Source organism: Mustela putorius, unplaced genomic scaffold (assembly GCF_011764305.1).
Source record: "Mustela putorius furo isolate JIRA1106 unplaced genomic scaffold, ASM1176430v1.1 tig00004035_pilon_pilon_pilon, whole genome shotgun sequence".
NCBI classification, from domain to species: domain Eukaryota; kingdom Metazoa; phylum Chordata; class Mammalia; order Carnivora; family Mustelidae; genus Mustela; species Mustela putorius.
The window spans coordinates 5,277,230-5,297,886 of NW_025422171.1; the positions used below are offsets into that span (position 1 = coordinate 5,277,230).

The 20,657-nt window shown below is 42.9% G+C and overlaps 1 protein-coding gene across 12 annotated transcripts in view; it reads right to left on the reverse strand.

Annotated features, from left to right (window-relative positions):
* Window positions 1-20,657, reverse strand: part of SPATA13 (spermatogenesis associated 13) — a 334,233-nt gene that overhangs the window by 25,521 nt on the left and 288,055 nt on the right. The window contains exon 1 of one of the 12 annotated variants that reach the window (XM_013046793.2): window positions 18,274-18,356. The exons of 10 other annotated variants lie outside the window; for them this stretch is intronic. Coding sequence is in view for 1 of the 2 variants with exons in the window: in XM_013046790.2 (XP_012902244.1) it covers window positions 7,518-7,572 (55 nt within the window). In the remaining variant the exon portion in view is untranslated. Of the gene's footprint in view, window positions 1-7,517; window positions 7,966-18,273; window positions 18,357-20,657 lie in introns of those variants that run through there. One more of the 12 variants, XM_013046790.2, reaches the window with a different exon arrangement.

Genomic DNA, 20,657 nt, shown 5'->3' on the forward strand with positions numbered 1-20,657 from the left:
GCTTTTTTTGCAAGTGGAGGTCCCATCTGTTCCCATAAGATGCTATTACAATGTCATAGATTATTTTCCATTTGCTGTGTCTTTTATTCTTGAGACTTATCCAAGGTGAACCTCTTAAAACAAAAGTTTCATCATTTTCACTACAAACTATATAGTAGCTATCCACAGCATTCTGACAATTCTCCTGCAGCAGTTCAAGGCCCTCTGCAATCTGACCCCACTCCACCTAGCAGATCTTCCTTCCCACCATGTGCCAAAGCCCACAGTCACCTCTAATGGGCAGGCCTCTGCACAAAGAGCAGGTCTGTGCCACTGGCCATGTGGACCACACGCTTCTTCATGCCACCGCATCACTCCCTCACTAAATAAGTGTGATCTCATTTAATTTAATGGACTCAAAACCTTCAACTATAGATCAAAGTCAGTCAATGTGACTTTTTCTCTGGGAGTATTTTACATGATGTGGAGCTATGATAAATTCTCAAAATGTACTTTAGCAAAATTAAGAGAAATGAATATATCCTAATAATAAAAAGAATACATTTAGGGGCACCCGGGTGGCTCAGTGGGTTAAGCGCCTGCCTTCGGCTCAGGTGGGATCCCAGGTTCCTAGGATCGAGCCCCACATCAGGTTCCCTGCTTAGCAGGGAGCCTGCTTCTCCCTCTTCCTCTGTCTGCCACTCTGCCTACTTGTGCTTTCTTTCTCTCAGTCAAGTAAATAAGTAAAATCTTAAAAAAAAAAAAAAAAAAGAATAAATTTAATGTCTTCCTTCCTTCCCTCCTATTGTGGTTTAAAAAAACCAAAACCACACAGAATTAATTAACCATCTTAGCCATATTTAAGTGTACACTTCAATAGTGTTGCGTATTCGCATGGTTGGGAACAGATCAGATCTCCAGAACTTTTCATCTTCCAAAACAGAAACCTGATACTAATTTTCCCTCCTTCCTACCCCCTTCCTTGGCAGCCACCTTCCTACTTTCTGTTTCTGTGATTTTAACTACTTGAGATACTTTAAGTGGGATCATACAGCATTCGTCCTTTTGTGACCGGCTTATTTCAGTTAGCATCATGTCCTCGGGGTTCATCTGTGTCGCGTGTTGTTGGAATTTCCTTCCTTTTAAAGGCGGAATAACAGTCCACTGTACGTATACACTGTTTTCTAGATCCATTCATCTGTGGATGTGCCTGGGTTGTTCCCCGCTCTTGGCCATTGTGAGTACTGCTGCAGGGAACATGGCTGTCCAAGATCTCTCTGAGATCCTGCTTGTGATTCTTTGAGATGTATACCCAGAAGTGGGACTGCTGGATTACATGGTAAATCTATTTTAACTTTTTAAGGAACTTCCAAACTGTTTTCTACCAGCCGCCCCACTATATATGCTCACCAACAATGCATAGGGTTCTGATTTCCCCACATCCTCACCAAATGTATTTCTTTTGTTGAACACATAGGCGTGGAAAAGCCATTTTTGAAAACAATCTTGGAAACATGGAGCAAAGATTGTTCTGGGTTAAAATCATTTTTTAAATCCCCCAAAGCCCTATATATACAATAAAATGAAAGCAGATACAGTGTGTTCTCTTTCCACAGAACTTATTTTTTTTTTAAGATTTTATTTATTTATTTGACAGAGAGCGATCACAAGTAGGCAGACAGAGAGACAGAGAGAGAGAGAGGGAAGCAGACTCCCTGCTGAGCAGAGAGCCCCATGCGGGACTCGATCCCAGGACCCTGAGACCATGACCTGAGCCGAAGGCAGCGGCTTAACCCACTGAGCCACCCAGGCGCCTCCACAGAACTTCTTAAAGCTGCACTCAAGCCCAGTGAGACAACCTCTACCATCTAAAAGCTCTGTACACTGATTTTTAGCACATACCTCTGGCTCGGACCAATTATGAAACAACACACCTTTTTCCATAGAGTAAATATACAGAAATACTCTAAATCTGTATACAATGAATTTTTAAGGTGTCTGTTGAATTGTCACCCCGTCCTTCTGGAAAGGCTGTTGTTCCCTCGCACACCCCCCCCACCAGGGCGCTGCTCTTGGGATACCTTCTTCCTGTGGCACCCCCTACCTCTGTCCCTTCTATAGTCATACCTTCAGATTCAGCTCTGAATTCTCCTTTCCCCCCTGGATCCCTGCTCACTTCCTGAATGAACTGGTCGCCTCCCCAGGACACAGCTGCCATCCGAGCATGACTCCCCAGGCCAGTCGCAGCCTGACCTGATGCGGCTTTAGGAACAACTGGAGAGAGCCACACATCCCATAGAGATCAGACTATTTTTAAGTCAGCAGGACCACTGCAAACACAATTAGACATAATACAACCAGAGATGACCTGAGGTGTGTGTGTGTTTTTTTTTTTAAAGGCCAACAATAAACAGCTTCCACATTCCAAAGGAAAACATTCCTCAGGGAAGCAACAGACATTCTTCTGTCTGGACTTATATTTTGCATTGGTGAAGGGATGAAACCTGCCCACAGACTCCAAAGGTGAATTTTTATGACAGGAAATATCAAACATCACCAACAATGGAAAGTCTTATTTTATAACATGTGCCAAAGGATAAGGACTTCCTATAGGAGTCTGATTTATGCACACAGAAAACAGGCCCATGTCCTGGTGGGATTTTTTCTCAGGACACATAACACGTCTCTTTCCCGTTTGGCTTATTTCTGCATGTTGAAGGGCTTTTGAGCAGAGTTATAGAACTTCAAAAGCACCGGCCTGGGAGTCTAGAGACCTCAGTGTGGGTCCAAGCAAGGCCATGCAGAAAGAGACCCTGAGCTCACAGAGTCTTCGCTTTCTCATTTGCAACCAAGAAAAATGGTGCCTCTCTCACGTGTCTCACGCCTCTGTGGGCAGGGTTGGTAACAGGATGCATGTGGAAGTGTTCTGTTAAATAAAAGGAAGGTAACCGGGCACCTGGGTGGCTCAGTCGTTAAGCATCTGCCTTCAGTTCAGGTCGTAATATCGTAATATCGAGCTCCCTGCTCAGTGGGGAGCCTGCTTCTCCCTCTCCCGCTCCCCTGTGCTTGTGTTCCCTCTCTCGGTCATAAATAAATAAAGTCTTAAAAAAAAAGAAAGAAAGAAAGGTAAGAACAAACACAGTGGGCTTCCCAGTCAGCCACTTGACGTGAAGGTCAGCCGGATGTCAGCTGTTGTCACGACGTGCCTCACCCCAGCACCGACTACCTACCAAGCAGCCCTCTTCCCGCGGCTGGGGCAGCTCCTCTGAGGGGACTTCCCCTCAAAAACCTGGCTGATTGCAGGGGAATTCCTACACTTAGAATAATCTGTTCAAAACACACATTTTAGAAAACCTCCTGCTGGTCACTCAGACTTCCTCAGGTTTGAGATAAGCCCATCTTGCTTCCCATCTTAAGAACGGAAATAGCAAACACAGCGGAGAGAGGCAGTCCAGCAGCTTGGGCTCAGGACCCTCAGCAGCTCTCACAGAGCCGCTGCTTTAGGCGCTGAAACCCTGACCACCCAGAGCCACTCTCAAGCCACGGAGATGCACACAAAGGGGACAACCCCAGTTCCAGGGGGCTGACTTCCGTGTCAAAACTCAGGACACTACTTCCTCTTCAGTTGTTCCCACGCATCCAGCGCCAATGGCACCCAATCGCTTGGGGAATGTTCAGAATCAAGATTCCTGCCTTATGCTGGACCACGGAACCAAGTGCTCAAGGACAGTGGGGAGTTTGCTGAGAATCCATTTTCAAAAGCACCCCAAGGGATTCTGATGCCTGGCTAACTGTGGGAACCATGGGACTTTAAGGCCAAACTTACTTAAGCCACCTGCACGGATCTGTTCTAGGATGGATGGGTTCTGTTGCCTGTCCACGCAACAAGTCACAATTTGGAGAGCAACGTACCCTGATCTCATTGGTGAAAACCTCTGCTCTTGCTACTTTGTACCACTGAATGTTCCTTATATCAACAAAAAGAGCAGAATCCCTCTGTCCATGCTAATCTCTCCACATGGAGCAACATTCTCATCCAAAGAGCAGATCAAATTCTGCTTCATTGACTTTGAGGCAGCTTGGCTCCCACTTTTGGTGATGGGTTCCATGACTTTCTGGTTCTCCTCCCTGTTATTCCCTGGCCCCCTGCAGCAACAATCTCGGTCTCTGATGTTCTAGAAGCATGGTAGGGCTTAAAATACTCATCAAATTTATATTGTATATATTTTGTATATATATTATATAAATTTTAGCTGTTTATAATATTCTGGCTAGCTATTCATGTGCCTATCTCTTTATATATTGTATATATTGTATATATATAGTATATATTGTATATTGTATATATTTTATTGTATATATTGTAAAATAAAATATATTGTATATATTGTATATATTTTAGCTGTTTATAATATTCTGGCTGTCTGTTCATGTACCTATCTCTTTATATCTGTCCCCACCCTCTCCCAGAGTAAAGAACTTCCTTAGGGAAAGAAACATGCTTACTAGTCAGTGTCACTTGATTGGGTGAAAGGCTTGAATGAACAACTTTCATATCTGGAATTTAAAATGTTACCATCACATAAGTCACTATTATGTCTAATCTAGACTTGAAAACCATTTCCCAGAAATAGTATTTTTGAGCCTTTTAAACATAGGAACAATAGGATCAAAAATGGTCCTAGATATGGACATGCCAGTCTTCGCTGATAACCTTTTATAATGTTTATGGATCTTTTGAAAATAATTCTCCCAGGATACAGCTTTCTATCTGGATTCAACTTAGGGCCACTGCAGACTTCTGCTGCCCAGAGTGGTTGGTGATGGGAGTAAGTTACATCACAACTGAGCTTCATTTACACAAAACCCCGGACAGTGGGTTTTGTTTCTACAAATGGTTTAATGAATTTTGTTTTAAATTACCTATGAATCATCTTCCCTCTTCTCAATTTAAGGCCAAAAACTTGCCCTAGAGTTGGGTCATATATATACTCTGTATCATTAAGAAAAGAGTCTGCTTAAGCTCTTCTGTCAAATGGGTATTCAGAGCCCTCAGATATCAGGATTTGGTATCCCCCAAACAATACCCCTGAGATCTCCCCTCTACTCTCTCCTGGAAGCACAGCGGCTGGAGAGACCTCAGCTTCCTCCTGCTCTGGAAGCTTGCCCTCCATCCTGTGTCCAATTCAGACATGGGATTCAGGCTCTGGGTTTCTTAGTGTCCTGCCACGAACCCTCAGGTTTTACCTTTGGCTTGTCCCTTGGCATCCTCTTAACAAGCTGCTGTTCTTCCTTGGGTTTCTGGTTCTGACCCTGACCCTGACCCTGTCCCCCACACGGACACATGTGGGTTTGTCCAGGGCTCCTCCTCGTCACTTGGTTACACCCTTGACGACTCTCTGGGCTGGATATAACCACCCCTCGCTGCACAAATCCTGAGCAGGAACCTATCTGGTTTCACCAAATCCCCGAAATGAACTCTTAGTGTGTACCAGGCACTGCGCTAAACACTTAATATAAATCATCCCAGTCAAGCCTCGTAAGCATCTTGGAATTATTACTGTCTGTTTATAGAAGAGGAAATTGTGACTCAAAGAGGTTAAGTAACTGCTCCTAAGTGGTGGAGCTGGAATTCAAACACAGGTCTGTCTGGCTCCAAAACAAGCCTGCTACACACCTGCCTCAGTCCTGCCCTCTACTTAGCTCACAGGGACAGGACCACAGTCTGATGGGGCCCATCCTCCCCGGGGCCCACGCTCCCCTTGCCTGTCCCTGGCTGGAGCTTCCTCCAGACAGAAGGGCCATCAGGCTGTGCCTCAGGGTCCCCCAGCCCCCCCCGCTCCCCGCGCAATCAGGGTGCTCAAATAAAATAGAACCCACAATTTAGCAAACTCATTATCTTATGATGGCATATCATTTAAAGTTGAGTAAATACTGTGTTTGCTGTCACTTCCATTATACACACACACGCACACACACACACACACACAGTGAGTATAGCAGTATATGAAAAAGTCTTTGGAACACAATGAACCAGAAAACATTCAGAGCCGGAAAAGAGAAGATTCCTACAGAACTAGCCTTCCCAGTTAAAGAGAGTTCCTTCCTTTCCTTTCCAGCCAGACTCATCAAAGGAGCAGAGCCACCTGTGGGGGCAGGGCAGGAGCAGGGGAGCCCTCCTGGAACACAGGAGGGGAGGCGAGTGCAAAGCCTTGCACAGAAGATTCTGCCATGCTTAGTCTCTTGCTACGTCGAGAGCATTCCACTCACAGCCAGAGGCTGGGTCAGGCCTTCCCTCGGCCTTTGCAGAGTGTGGGAAGAAAGACTGGGAATCTTGCCCAGGGAGTGGAGGAATGCTGAGAGGAGGAGCAGCAGGACAGTGGGGGGCTCCCAGCACTGCCCGCCCGGCCGCCTCTGCTCTCCCACGCGCTGGCGTGGCTGGCTCGGCTGTAATAAACACCCAGATCCACCCAATGGTGCTCAGGAGGAGTGGGGCACCCAGCACCCCTCTGGTCTCCATCCCAGCCTCATCTGGTCTGCAACGACAACAGGCTCATGGTACCCAGTTACTGAAGTGGGCCCTCACAGCCACTCGGGAGGCAGGTCTGTGCTCTGAAGGCATTTATCAGGGAGCAACTTTTTAGTGGAACGGGAGTACACGCTGCTCTTGTTTTCTCAATCTGCCAGACACAGAAGCCATAACCACATCCCCGTCTGCTCCCGGCCAGCACAGAACACCAACCAAGACAAGAAAGAAGCACAAACTCTAACCGTACTGTACTGCCCCAGTGAGGCCCAAGGCAGCCTTCAAGCTGTCAGCTGCAATTCTCATTCATTTCAGTCTGAGTTACTGGCTTGGATTGAAAGCAAAAACAGAGACAAGACTGTTAAAAAGCATCCTATTGTATCCACATTGTAGCAGTTGGCTAAGATTCTTCCTGTGAAGTGCCTGCTTTCTTACTCTTTTTAAAGAATACATGCATCACAGTCTATATAACTTCCTAGGGGGGGAGCATCACATTTCCTTCACATTTAAATAGGAACTATCTTAGTGGACACCACTCACAGAAATACTGAAAAATAAGGGGGAGGACAGTGCCGCAACCAAATACGGGACAATACCACTTTTGAAAACAGTAAACAGTCTTTTTCAGAAACCAGTTGAGAGCCTTCCATACCCCAGATTAGCAAGGAACATTTTTATATACAGCCCAACAATAAACTCTTGTATACAAGAATTTCATGTAACAGAAGTAAACACCAGCACAGTAAAAACCAGATCCATAACTCACACAGGATGCTTACTTCTTATTTTCTATTTCACACTAACAGCTATACCATAATCAAAGCCAATTTCCTTGATTTACTACATCCACAACTAAAAGTACCCTCAGAATGCTGTACTAGGATGAATGAGCTTTCACAGACACACTTACACTGGCAAGCAGCAGCAAAGAGAAAGCACCAAAATTTGGAAGTAAACGGAGTATAATTAGCAATAGTGCCACAATATAATAATTCATTCTGTGCACACATACCCATGTGAAGGCTTTCCAGACTCCAGAATCTTGCTATCTCCCCTCTGGCTACCATCCTTCTCTTTGAAAAACAGCCACGTTCAGAGCAGGACTGGGGTGTGACTGAGCATCACGGAGAATCACACAGGCTCTCTCAGCTACGGAAACTGCAGAAATCGCTTATTCACTGCTTTGACGCTGTGTGCACTCCCGGCCAGAGCGTGCTTAGAGGCTGACAACTCGCTCACTGCTCAGAGCCGCTAGGGTTAGCGGCTCCAGACGTCCCAGGGATGTCAGAGAGGAAATTCTAAACTCAAGCAAAGCCTCCTGGTATCAAACCCAAACACACTCACAAGCGTATCAGGTGTGGTCAAGAGCCTTCGACAAAAGTGGGAGAAATGCGTTTGCTGCTTTTAATTACAATCCCAAAGGCTGAGTTAGACTTTTAGAGAGCTTTTAAAAAGGTATTTATTTCATGGGGGAAAAAGCAGAGAGGTCGCGGAGTTCAAAGATGGAGTTAGGATTTCATGACAAAAATCTGAGTTATGTTAATTGTAAATTTATGAAATCACCTTAAAGGATTTTGTTCAAATATATATATGTGTGTATATATATTACTTTCACTCTACTATGTGGAAGTAATATGTCTATCTTTCATTATATAAACTGTGTATCGCCTATAATGAAAAGAATTGCTGTTTTTCAAAGTTTCTCTCTAGACGACATACAGGTCATTTATTTCCCCCATACTCTTCACTATTTTCCAAGTTATGTCAATGAGCAAGTCTTTCTTTTACACTGTGAAACAATGATCTTTAACAAACTACACTTGCTTCAATTTCTTCATGACAGGAAGACATTACTTTTTGACTTTATGAGCAAGACATAACATATGCAAAGTAGCGATCACCTGGTGATCCCTTAATAAACAGTGGTTAAAACAGTAACAGTACCAGTTAACAAATGCGTGTTTTACACTGGTGGGACCCAGTGAACCTGGGTACAATATCTGCTCTACCCAACTGCTTAGGAAAAGTTTCTACGTCTCTAGGGAATCTTGGTTTCTGGTCTATAGAATGGGTATGACTGGGGCACCAACAACCCTGTGAGGGTTACTGAGAACATACCAAAAAGTATTTAGAACAATACTGGCACTTCGTTAGAGATTAATAAACATCACCAATCATGCTGCCTAAACTTCAAAAGACCCAAGGTCAGTAAAACAGTGCTGGTTCTCATAAAACTCACACCATGTACTTATTAGGCAAAACTGCCTAATCAATTATATTGCCCATGCTGACTATGCAAGTGGTTGTAGACTGTTCTTAAGTATTTGTAGCTATTTCTACTGACTTCCTGTATCCCACCTTTCAATCCAGCTGAAGAGTCTTCTGGAGAACTCATAGCTTTAATAACCCACAACAAAGGTGAAATGGAGTGAACACACACACACACACAATCACACTCACAACACCACATCAGCTTCAAATTTTGCCTTTGCAAGTGTTTTTTTTTTTTTTTAATGATTTAAGAAAGTCAAAGTTTTTAAATGATTAGTAAAATAGCTCATTCAAAAGGGGCCTATCTCTTCTTTTAAAAGGTGGGACTAAACTAAATTATGGACTCAAAAGCTTCCTTGAAATTGTTTTTCAGAACAGTCTCTCTCCATAAGGTCAAGTTTCCTATATGCCACAGGGCATACTAGTTGCACAGTACGGTCCATGCAAAAAGTATACCTCATGAAACGTGCAAGTATACATTAGCAGCCACAGGTTCCCATAAACCCAAATGACCTCTGTGCAACACTGTTTACCATAGAATTTCCCAACTTTATTGGGTCGCAGAACTCTTTTATTCTAGTAACACATATTACTACCCACAAAGAAAGTGTGTTAGGGCCTTGGTACTCTGGGTGTGGTCCACGGACACACAGCACTGGCACAACCCGGCAGCTTATTAGAAGTGAAGACTCTGGGTCCCCACCCACATTATGTGGAATCAGAACGTGCGTTTTAACAAGGTCAGAGGCATTCAAATACACATTTGGGTTCGGGAAGTATTATTCTAGGCAATTCAAGAAACTCATTCCTCTGAGGCAATATCGTGATGGCTAGTGTGCCTTTTAAAAATCAATTCAGAAACTAATGAAGACCATGGAATGTGAATGGATAGATACGGTTTTAGTTAGAAGAAAGAGGTGAAATCCTAAACATTGAGATAAAGAGCAGTGAGAAGTTGGAATTAATTCTGATGGGTATCCGTTCTAAGTTTAAATTCCAGCAGGAGGCAAATAAAATTCAGAGTGTTTTCATTTTCTTAAATTTGGGGTTTGTGGGGCGCCTGGGTGGCTCAGTGGTTAAAGCCTCTGCTTTCGGCTCAGGTCATGGTCCAAGGGATCCCTGGGATCCAGCCCCGCATAGGGCTCTCTGCTCAGCAGGAGGCCTGCTTCTCTTCCTCTCTCTCTCTGCCTGCCTCTCTGCCTACTTGTGTTCTCTGTCTGTCAAATAAATAAATAAAATCTTAAAAAAAAAAAAAATTGGGGGTTCGTCTGTTTGCTTTGTTGGTTCGATAAAATTGCAAGTTGTCAAAAAGAAAAAGATCTCTTTGCCACATTTCCTTGGTATTGTCCTAAGAGTTTGTTTGCTCACTTTTGCCTTTCACCGGCAGCTGGTACACAGGATAGCTCTTACATCCCAAGGACTTCTCCAAGTCCAGAGATAGGGTCAAGGCACTACACTGAGATCCCTGGGAGTTTAGGGTCTTAAATCAAAGGCATTTACTAAGTAAACCTACTTTACTGCACACCCAAAATGAAACAAAGATAAAAAGAAGGAAAAAGGTAAACAAACAAAGACTGTGTTTAAATGAGGCATCTTATCAAAGGATACTGATGATACTGACTCAACAACGCCTCTAAGATATTTTTGGAAGAAGTAATACCAAGGTTTGACGTACAGCTTAGTTTTTTTTCTTCTTCTTCTTTTTTTTTAGTGATTAAAGCCTATATTTACAAGATCAATAAGACTACTACAACAAAGACCTTAAGCATAGTTGAAAAAAGTCTTAAACTCCACCCCCACCCCAACACACACATTAATCTATTCTCCTTGGATAAGACACCACTACATTACATGGTCAGGACTGGGAATTACAAACATTGATTACTGGCAACCCTGAAAGAATTAAGTAAGGGATCAGTCCCTCAGGGGAGGAGAGAAATTCAAATTATATCCTAATATCAAATATTTAGAAATCAGTGAAAATAAAATAAAAGTTGAAAACACGTGGAATGTTATGAGATTTTTTCTTATACAGATATAGAAATTAAAGTGATTTTTCAGCGAAGTGGTCCTAAGACCCATACATATTTACACACACCTATATGGAAAGGAAATGCCATAAAACAACTGGGGTAAGTTAGCAGAGATACCTCAGACTCAAACCAGTGGTCATGTCTACTTCTCCAGGACTGTTTCTTGAGATCGACTAGGTGGTCATTAAGGTTCCATTTAGCTCTGAATTTGAGATCTTCTTATTTTAAATACAATATGGCATAGATTTTCTTATATGACCACCTTCTGCTTTGTACAGAAAGAATACCAGCACTGGTTTTCTGCTCAAAGTTTCCCAGCTGCTGCAGCTTCTTCACCAAAGCAGCAACCTTTTCTGCATGGTGGAAAGGTGTCGTTAGCCTAGGAATATCCTAGCAACTTTATGTCCCCACTAGGTTTAGATACGGCCCCAGTACCAAGACAGGCACAAGACAGGAGAAGGCCCAGAGGATAGAGCAACACTATTCTTCAGCACAATATTGTCAGCTTTAGAAAATGGGCTCAAGGTTGAGTACACGAACAGAGAAATCCCTACATCTGGCTGGACTGAGCTACAGTACAAAGTCCCATTTGAGCAACGACTAACCAGAATCAAGAGTAAGAGAGAAAGAGAGAGCTCACACAGTAGGAGGGACAGTCTCCTGTTGATGTGGGACTCAATCCCAAGACCCTGGAATTATGACCTGAGCCAAAGGCAGATGCTTCACCGACTAGCCCACCCAGGCGCCCCCGCAGCATGTGTTCTGTTGTACACTCTCTTGCTCTTCTCTTATTACTGATGGGGCCGCAGTTCCTAAAGCTGGAATGGGGCATTCTTTAACAGGAACTAATTTGCTACATTTGCTATCAGTTATTCAAACCAATGCTCCCTTGTCCACTAGCACAAATAACTAAGTATCCAGAGCATTCCCTTTATTCTGAATGATTAAAAACAAGCCATATTATATATCTATAGACCAGTTATGCTCTTTTCCAGGGAAATATAAGAAAATATAACCAATTTCTGAAACTTGTATACATTATGTCTTCATTCAACATAATACGTAACGTAACATTTTCTAGAACATACTGATCTAGCTGTAGACGCTATTTCAATATGCTGCCTGCTCATGTACGGATGGCTAAGGCAGGCTCAATCAGGCCTTCCTGAAACATGCCTCAGCAGCCAGGCTCCTCACCACAGAAGGGGAGGACCCTGTCACACAGAGCACACAGGAAATGGAGCCCAAGTTATAAGAAGCTGCTGGGTGAGAACCACCCAGTGCAAACTTAAAGACACAGAGGATGTAAACGTGCCTCTCTGTGTCTTCAAAGCTACTCCTTTTCAACCTGTGGTAACGCAGACCTGAACATACAAGGTGATGGAAAATTTTCTCCGTGGCAAATAACCCTCCCGTTTGCCCTTACCCCATGCCCCAACCTCTCCAAAAAAGACATTCCTCCCGAGTACTGTTTATCATAATGTTTAGACTTCAGAAACAAATAAAAACTGCCCTTTAAAAGAAAAGGTACGGTCTTCATTTTACGACCTTGTTTCTCCCATCTTCTGTAAACACCATGTGTTGTTTTTTTTTTCCCCCATCCTTCCGGGCCTAGTACGTATTTCAAATCTGTTCTGTATTTATGTATTTGTCTTTACATCCTTAAGACTGAGCAGGTTTCAAACATAACAAGAGCCAAGTAGGTATTGGATGAATTTCCCTTTCTTCTTTTGTTTAATTTAAGGGCATGGTCTTAAAAGCCAAACACACAGGTACACTTCTGTGCACATAAAAATAATCATTTTGCGTTTTGTTCCACCTTCCACCTGGAAGACAGACGGTGGAATGGAAGCAGTCTAGGTTCCAGCTCAGCCTGATCTGGTCTCCATGCCAGCTACGCTACTTACAACTGAAATCCTGCCTAACGGAGTGAGGAAAAGGGTCTGAGTAGTTTTAAGCCTGGTTGGATTCATCTCTGAGAACAACATGGACAGAGTACAAGCACTGTGTGGTTGTTTGCGACATGTTTAGATCTCTTGGCTCTCCTTCAGGGACTTGTAATAATCTCTCCTCTACTATGAAAATCCAGTTTCTAAAACTTGCATTGGACCCAGGATATTTGAATGACTTTTTGCTATTTTTAATCTAGAAAGATTGAAGAAATCCAAGTTTTAGAACTGAGCATGTCTAAACCATTAAAATGATAACAATTTCAACAGTTTGCTGGAAAAAGGTAGAAAACTTTTTTTTAAGAGAGACTAAAACATTATATTCCTTTTAAAAAAAAAAAATCCCAATTCTAGGCAGTGATTAAGGCATGAAATACCAGCGTAGATAAAACTCCTAATGGAGCTAACAGCATCTCTGAAACTTGCAGGCACTACGGTTCAAGGCACTGATGTCCGATGTCCATGTTTGTAATACTTGTTCTTGTATACGGAATAATTTCTAAATTCCTCTGACTGTGGAATCCGCACGGTCTCACAACATGGTCAGGACTGATTTTAACATACTCAGTGTTAGCAGGCAGGAAAACATTCTTCCTGCAAGTACGTGCCTAAAGACAAGTGAACTGAGTCATCCTGTTTCACAAATAAATACAAGCACTGCCCAGTATCCCCTTGGTAATAAAGTATAAAAGCGGGACAGGGAAAGGAAAAGAGAACTAGACCAGACTCATGACATCCACACGGGGCAACCAAAACTCGCTGTCACCAATCCTTCAACCTGCTTTCCCAAGAACTGTTACCATCACTGTCAGTAGGTGCTAAGTAAGCAAGATCAGATTTTGTATTTTCTCCGATTCATTACTGAAAGAAAACTTTTGAAAAGCAGCCACAGAAAGAGATAATCCAAACAATAAGAGATCAGACAAAAAGGTTTTACAGTTACTTCAAGGCATCACATATGCCTTAATACTGGCTATTGTGTTTCTTTTTCTCTTTTGCTTTAACAAAAAAACTTGGTAGAGTCTCTAAAGTGATACGGAGTCTCTAAAGTGATACTTTGGAACATCCTTAGACAATGCCTAAAATCTTGGTCAAGATACTCAACATAAAAATATTATTTCTCTTAAAATGTATTTTAAATTTGCTTAACCTACATTTGGATAATAATTAAACAGAATATTGTTCCATACAGACTCCTAGTTCTCTAGGACTTTACTCATTCGATTAAGTGACTTGTCTGAGGTTAAACTGCTGGTTAGCACAGTTAAATAAGTAACTCAACTCCGGCTGGAAACATGGCCCACTGGTTCTCAGTACTTGTCCCCTGTGTAAGGAATACATCCTTCTGGTTCTTTGCAGGAATGACAGCTTGTATTTGCTACACATTTACTGTGCACCATGTCATCCTCACACATCGGAGGGGTATGGAACAAAGGAGGAGCTTAAGACTCTGAGGTTAAGGTCACATAGCCAGTCAACAGGATTAGGATTCAATTCTGTTTTCTTTCCTTTTTTTTTTTTTTTAAGATTTTATTTATTTCACAGAGAGAGAGATCACAAGTAGGCAGAGAGGCAGGCAGAGAGAGAGGAGAAGTAAGTTCCCTGCTGAGTAGAAAGCATGATGGCGATGTGGGGCTCGATCCCAGGACCCTGAGACCATGACCTGTGCCGAAGGCAGAGGTTTAACCCACTGAGCCACCCATGAGCCCCTCAATTCTGTTTTTTGACCCAAAGATCTGTCAATGAGAAAATTAACTTTCATAACAGTAAACTAGAATAACAAATTAGAAATAGTATCAACAACAGCAAACTAAGGCAAGGGAAAAAAATGTATTTTCTTTGTTTTGACCAAGTAAAGGAATAAATCCAAAGTGTTTTAATAAATTTATTGACTTCATCACACAACTTTTCCAAAAAATTGCTTCAGTAATTTCTTACAACTTGTTTAATTAAAAAATCAAGAGTTAAAACGGCATAAAGTTTTCAGGCCTCCACCTCTTTTATCTTGGGGTATTATTTCATAACCATAAATCAAGGAATGGAACTTTCTGATGCATACTTAATATTACTATTTCTTTCAAAAAAATTCAGTAAAAAATAAATGCAGACCCATCTGTATCCATGAGCTTTCAGGTACTATAAAGCCAAATTAATTTTTTTAATAAGCTAGCAAGACAAGTTTTTTAATTAGCCCTAACATTTCAAGGAAATGAGAAACAAAATTGATAAAACGATTCTGTACTAAAACTCAAGGTCCTGACTTCCCCCATGGCCTGGCAGCTACCCTCCCACTGCATTCTGGCTCTGCCCTCCCAGTGAACTCAAGCTGCCTTTGCCAATCAAGGTCAACACTGTCCTTCCTGCCACAAATCCAGTGTGTATCTTTCAGAGTGCCCAACTTCACTCTGGATACATCTAACATTGCCTGCTAACCTCTGTCCCTGAAAACGAGCCTCCTCTGACATTTAGGACTCCACTCACCAGTCTGGCCGTTCCTTTCTTATCTTCTTTGTGGACTTAGTTATCATTTACTGGCCCCCAAATATTGCTGATCCTCTTCTAATCTTTCACATACACCCTGGATGATAACACTGCTTCCAATAGCTTTAAGAACAACCATTCATTTGCTGAGGACTTTCAAGTCTTTACTTCTCTCCGGGGTCTTCCTCCTCAATATCAGACTGTTATGATAAAGGGCACGGTACGAACATCTTCACTTAGTTGTTGCACCTGTGCCTCCAATTCAACATGCCTGAAACAGAACGGAGCCCCCCCACTCATGTGCTATTCTCTCACGCTCTCCAACACCCAGGCACCTGCATTTCAGCACCTGAAACATCCAATTGGCCTGATCTCCAAATTTTCATTTCTCCAGGACTATGGCCATGTGATCTCTTTCTCTCTCTCTCTCCTCTTTTAAGATTACTTATTTTGAGAGCAAGAGAAAGATCATGAGTATACAGGTGGGGAGGGACAGAGGGAGAGAGAGTCTTGAGCCTTAAGCACACAGCCCAACCCAACACAAGGCTTGATCTCAGGACCCTGAAATCATGACCTGGGCCCAAACCAAGAGTCAGAGTCTTAACCGACCCCACCACTCAGGCACCTCAACTATGGTCTTGTTCTTAGATCAGGGCTCTACTCGACTTAGCAACGACTCTTCCTGTCTGTAGGAAGGGCACAGTCTAGCTAGCCATGTATCTAAAATGCAAATCTGAGCACCCTGCTCCACTTAAAACTCTAATATGGCTCCTCGTTGTCCCCAGGCTAGTCTAATCCCCTCTCCTGGAAGCATGGAATGGGCAGCCTCTTTACCTCTGATCTCTAGTCTAGACTTAATCTCTCAACACTCCAATCCTTCCCTCACCTCCTCCTGCTACAGCCAGGAAACCCACTGAAGGGGTCCTCCCACAGGTGCAGTTGGACTGCCTGAAAACCCCAAGTCAAAAATATCACACCTGCATTTATGCCACAAATGTCTTAACTTACAAGATATAAAAGTGCAATGGGTTCACCTTTGTTATCAACAAAGGACCAGAGGTCTTCATGTATGATCATCTGACTGGAATTCTGCATTCTTTCTTGCCTAGGTCACACGAGAATGTGTCAACTGTGATTTCCAGCTCTGGTTTCTTTCAAGTACAGTAATAACTAGAGACACTTGTGAAGTATCCTGAGTAAACATTCCTGGATCAACCGATCTTTCTTTCTTTTGTTTTGTTTTGTTTTCTTTTTTCTTTTTTACACCTATCAATTCTCGATCTAATCGGACAGAAAATAATTTTTGGCAATTCACCTTTATTGAATCTCTACAAAGTACTCAGCTTAGTTTTCACAGAGCTGAGCCTCTACAGTCTTACATTTCATTTGTTTGTATATCTAAGTAAGATCTCTAATTATAATAACTGATACAGCTGCTATAAATGGGTTTGGAGACACGCCCTTGACTCCTGGTAGGCTACAACTCAAGCAGGGCCGAATGAGTAGCCTACTAAGGCAAGGCCTCAGCACGCTGCAGGCTCCTGTCAGCACGCGCAGGACACCTTGAATCTGAGAGGCCTGCGGATGGGGAGAAGCATGCTCTCCTTTCTCTGGCTTCCACCCTTTGCATATGCTATTCCCTCTGCCTGGAACACACCTTTCCCTCACAACAAACCTAATCTAACTTCTATTCACCCTTCATGTTGTCACCGGAGAGATTTCCTTAGCCCAGCAAACTCCCAGAAGCCTGTGCCTATCAATTTTGTCTTTTAGAAACTAGCTAACTAATTGCTGGAACAGGAAAAGAAACGTTTGGAGGATGACCTTCCCCTGACCCCAAGCAGGACTACCTCTGAGCAGACGAAAGTGCCCCAGAGTTACCTCAGCTTCTTTATGTTAAAATCCCTGCTCTGGGAGGGGCATAAGCTTCATTAGCGTAACATACAATATATGTATGGGCACGTTTTCTGAGTGCGCATGTGCAACTTTAGGTCTGTCTATTACAGGCAAGGATGAGGTCTCCCTTTGCATATTCATTCCAAACCCCAAGAGAAGGGTTACCTGTGTGGGGGAAGCATGGCTTTGGAAATGATCCTGTATTCTCTTTATTTACTATAAATAAAGATGACCTTGTAATGCCACTCTACTTATTGTAGTTGGTCTGTTTCTCACCAAGGAGAAGACTCATGCTGGTTCAGTAACCAACTCTCAACTTGGATGTCATTTTCTCCGGGAAGTCTTGGGACTCCCCAGATCTGATCTGCAAGCTCTCCCTTTACCCTGAGCTCCTTTATGCTTGCAATGGCTTTTTTTTTTTTTTTTTTTTTTTTTAAAGATTTCATTTATTTACTTGACAGAGAGAGGTCACAAGTAGGCAGACAGAGATAGAGAGGGGAAGGAGGCTCCCTGCCGAGCAGAGAGCCTGATACGGGCCTCGATCCTAGGACCCTGAGATCACGACCTGAGCTGAAGGCAGAGGCCTAACCCACTGAGCCACCCAGGCGCCCACCTTGCAACGGCTTTAAAGTCCCTTATCACACTGGAGGTTTGTGAGAATGGCCTCTGGGTTCCTCACGACCACCCACCCTCTAGCACAGTGTCTCACTCATAACAGGGCAGAGATTCTGAGATATACATCACATATATTTATTAAGTGGGTCAAAACAAATGAGATATCTTCTAAACCAAGAGCACCTTGGGCATTTCCTGAAATATCAGTTTTTGATTATGTCCTAATGACATCTTCTATCACTTGCCAATAATAATGGTGGTATCAACTGTATAAGGCTGAATAAACTTGTTTTACAACCAATACCAGCTCCTCAATGGGGAAAAGTAGGTAAGTACACCTAAGGAAATCTTTCCCATTTCTGAGCAAATATTTCAGTACAAAATCAAATTGAAGATACAGAAGTTGAAGACATGGAGACAATGTCACCCCTGAGCAGTAATCCCCAACTGTACTTCAAAACCACCAGGCTGTCAAGGCAGCCGTCCATGCCTTAGTACACTTCTTTCCTTTAGACAAACCAACCTTACATCTGTGTAGGAAACATAGCACAGGCGCAAGCAAGCAAGGCCTGGGAGCCGTCCTGGGGGTGGCCGTTGCGGGGTGGGATGTGGGGGCGGGATGCGGGGGCAGCGCCTGCGTGCACCGCCAGGCCACGCGGGCGGTGGGGGGCGCCTCTCCAGCCCCCGGAGTCCCGGGATGGATCCACCCGGGTGCAGGCGCGGCTGTACACTAACCTCAGCTTCAGAAGAGCCCCCATTTGGCTCCCCCAAGAGGCAACCACACCCCATCCTTTCTGTTTGAGCCTTTCACATGATCAGTGATTCAGCAAGGAGAACTTCCGGTGTTGCCACGGGGTTCACCCCATCAGATCGCCTACTGGGCACCCCAAGCCTCCTGGGGCTACTCGTGGAGGAAAAGCACCCACCTCTGTGAGGAGAAACCACAGAGGGGCTGAACCCAGCCTTAAGGCCCTGGGCAGAGGCCAGTGCCTATGAGCAGTTAGCAGATGTTTGACCACAATGGGATGGCCAGTGGGGTCCACCCCAAAAGACAGTAACTAAGCTTGTAATGCGCTAACTAGGACATGCTCTCCTTTCTGTCTCCTGGCCTGACAAGGTCTCCAGGAGCATCTCCACATGGTCTGCGCCACGGAAGAACAGCAACAAGCCGGGGCTTATTCGGTGGTAGACACCATTGCCATCACCCTCTTCAGGGTTGACTGTTTCTCTCAAAAAGTCCTCAATTTATTCCGTAACAAAACGAAACTGTAGTAAGCTGGGTTTCTTATCACTAAGTAACTTATTTTGGAAATTTCTACCTTATCTTATTCCTCACTTACCTTTGTATTCTAGGGGTAGTTCCCCGTAGGACCCATGATCAGTTTGAGTTTGGTCTGTACTATTTTTTACTTGCTTTCCTACTGACACCAGAACCAGGAGTTTTTATCCCATGGAGCAGGTTTTCAAGACAGGTCTGACTCTTGGGCAACATGCGTTTTAGCTGCGCAGCTCCTCTAATGCACACATTTTTTCTTTTTCAATAAATACAGTGCAGTATTATAAATGCATTTTCTCTTTATGGTTTTCCTAGTAACACGTTCTTTTGTCTAGCTTACTTTATTGTATGAATACATATGATAATAATTATTAATAATAATAAAATAATCTATAATAATACATATAACAAAACAAATATGTATTAATCAACTGCTTATGCTATCAAGAAGGCTTCTGGTCAACAGTAAGCTATTAGTAGTAAAGGTCTGAGGGAGCCAAAAGTTACACACAGATTTTGGATTGTATAGGGTGTGGGGGGGGGCATGCCCCTAAACCCCACATTATTCAAGGGTTAACTGTACTTCCTCCCTCCACCAATCATTAGCCAGCTCTAATGTGCTCAGACAGTTTGGCCAGGGTATAATTTGGGTCATTCTGTCAAAAAAAATCAAGATATTTTTATACACTTGTATTGGTAAAGATGTGGAGAAAAAGGAATGCTCATGCACTGTTGGTGGGAACAGAAAGGGATGTAGCCACTGTAGAAAACAGTATAGAGGTTCCTCAAAACGTTAAAAGAACTACCATATGATCCAGTTATTGCACTACGGGGTCTTTATACAAAGAATATGAAAACAGTAATTTGAAAGGATATGTGCACCCCTATGTTTACTGTAGCATTATTTACAAAAGCCAAATTATGGAAGCAGCGCCAAGTGTCCACCGGTATATGAACAGATAAAGAAGATGTGTATATACATACACATACACACATACAATGGAGTATCAGTCATGAAAAAGAACAAAATCTTGCCATTTGCAACAATACAGATGGATCTAGAAGGTAAAATGCTGACTGAAGTCAGTCAGAGATAGACAAATACCACATGATGTCACTCATATGTGGAATTTAAGAAATGAAATGAACAAAGGAAAAAAGAGACAAACCAAAAAATGACTCTTCACTGTAGAGAACAAACTGAAAGTTAGCAGAGAGATGGTAGGTAGGGGATGGGTGAAACAGGTGAAGGGGATTAGATGTACGCTTACCATGATGAGCACTGAGTAAAGAATGGAATTGTTGAATCACTAGATTGTACACCTGAAACTAATGTAACACTATATGTTAACTGGAATTTAAAAAACAAAGATGTTCATTGTATACATCATGCCTTTAAGGGCTGTATTTTTTGGTTGTTTTCCTAATGAAAAATGTCGATGGGGGTTATGATTTAGAGTTTTACAATGCCATTGTTAACAACTTCAAGCATTACATCATTCTGCTATAGACTGTGTAGTTTTGGCCTAGGTCCTCAGAGGGCTACACTGGCTTAATTTGATTCTCTTTCCTAGCTTGCCTAAAGTGACTATACTTATAAGAAATTAAGATGTAAAACTATTTAAAAATCA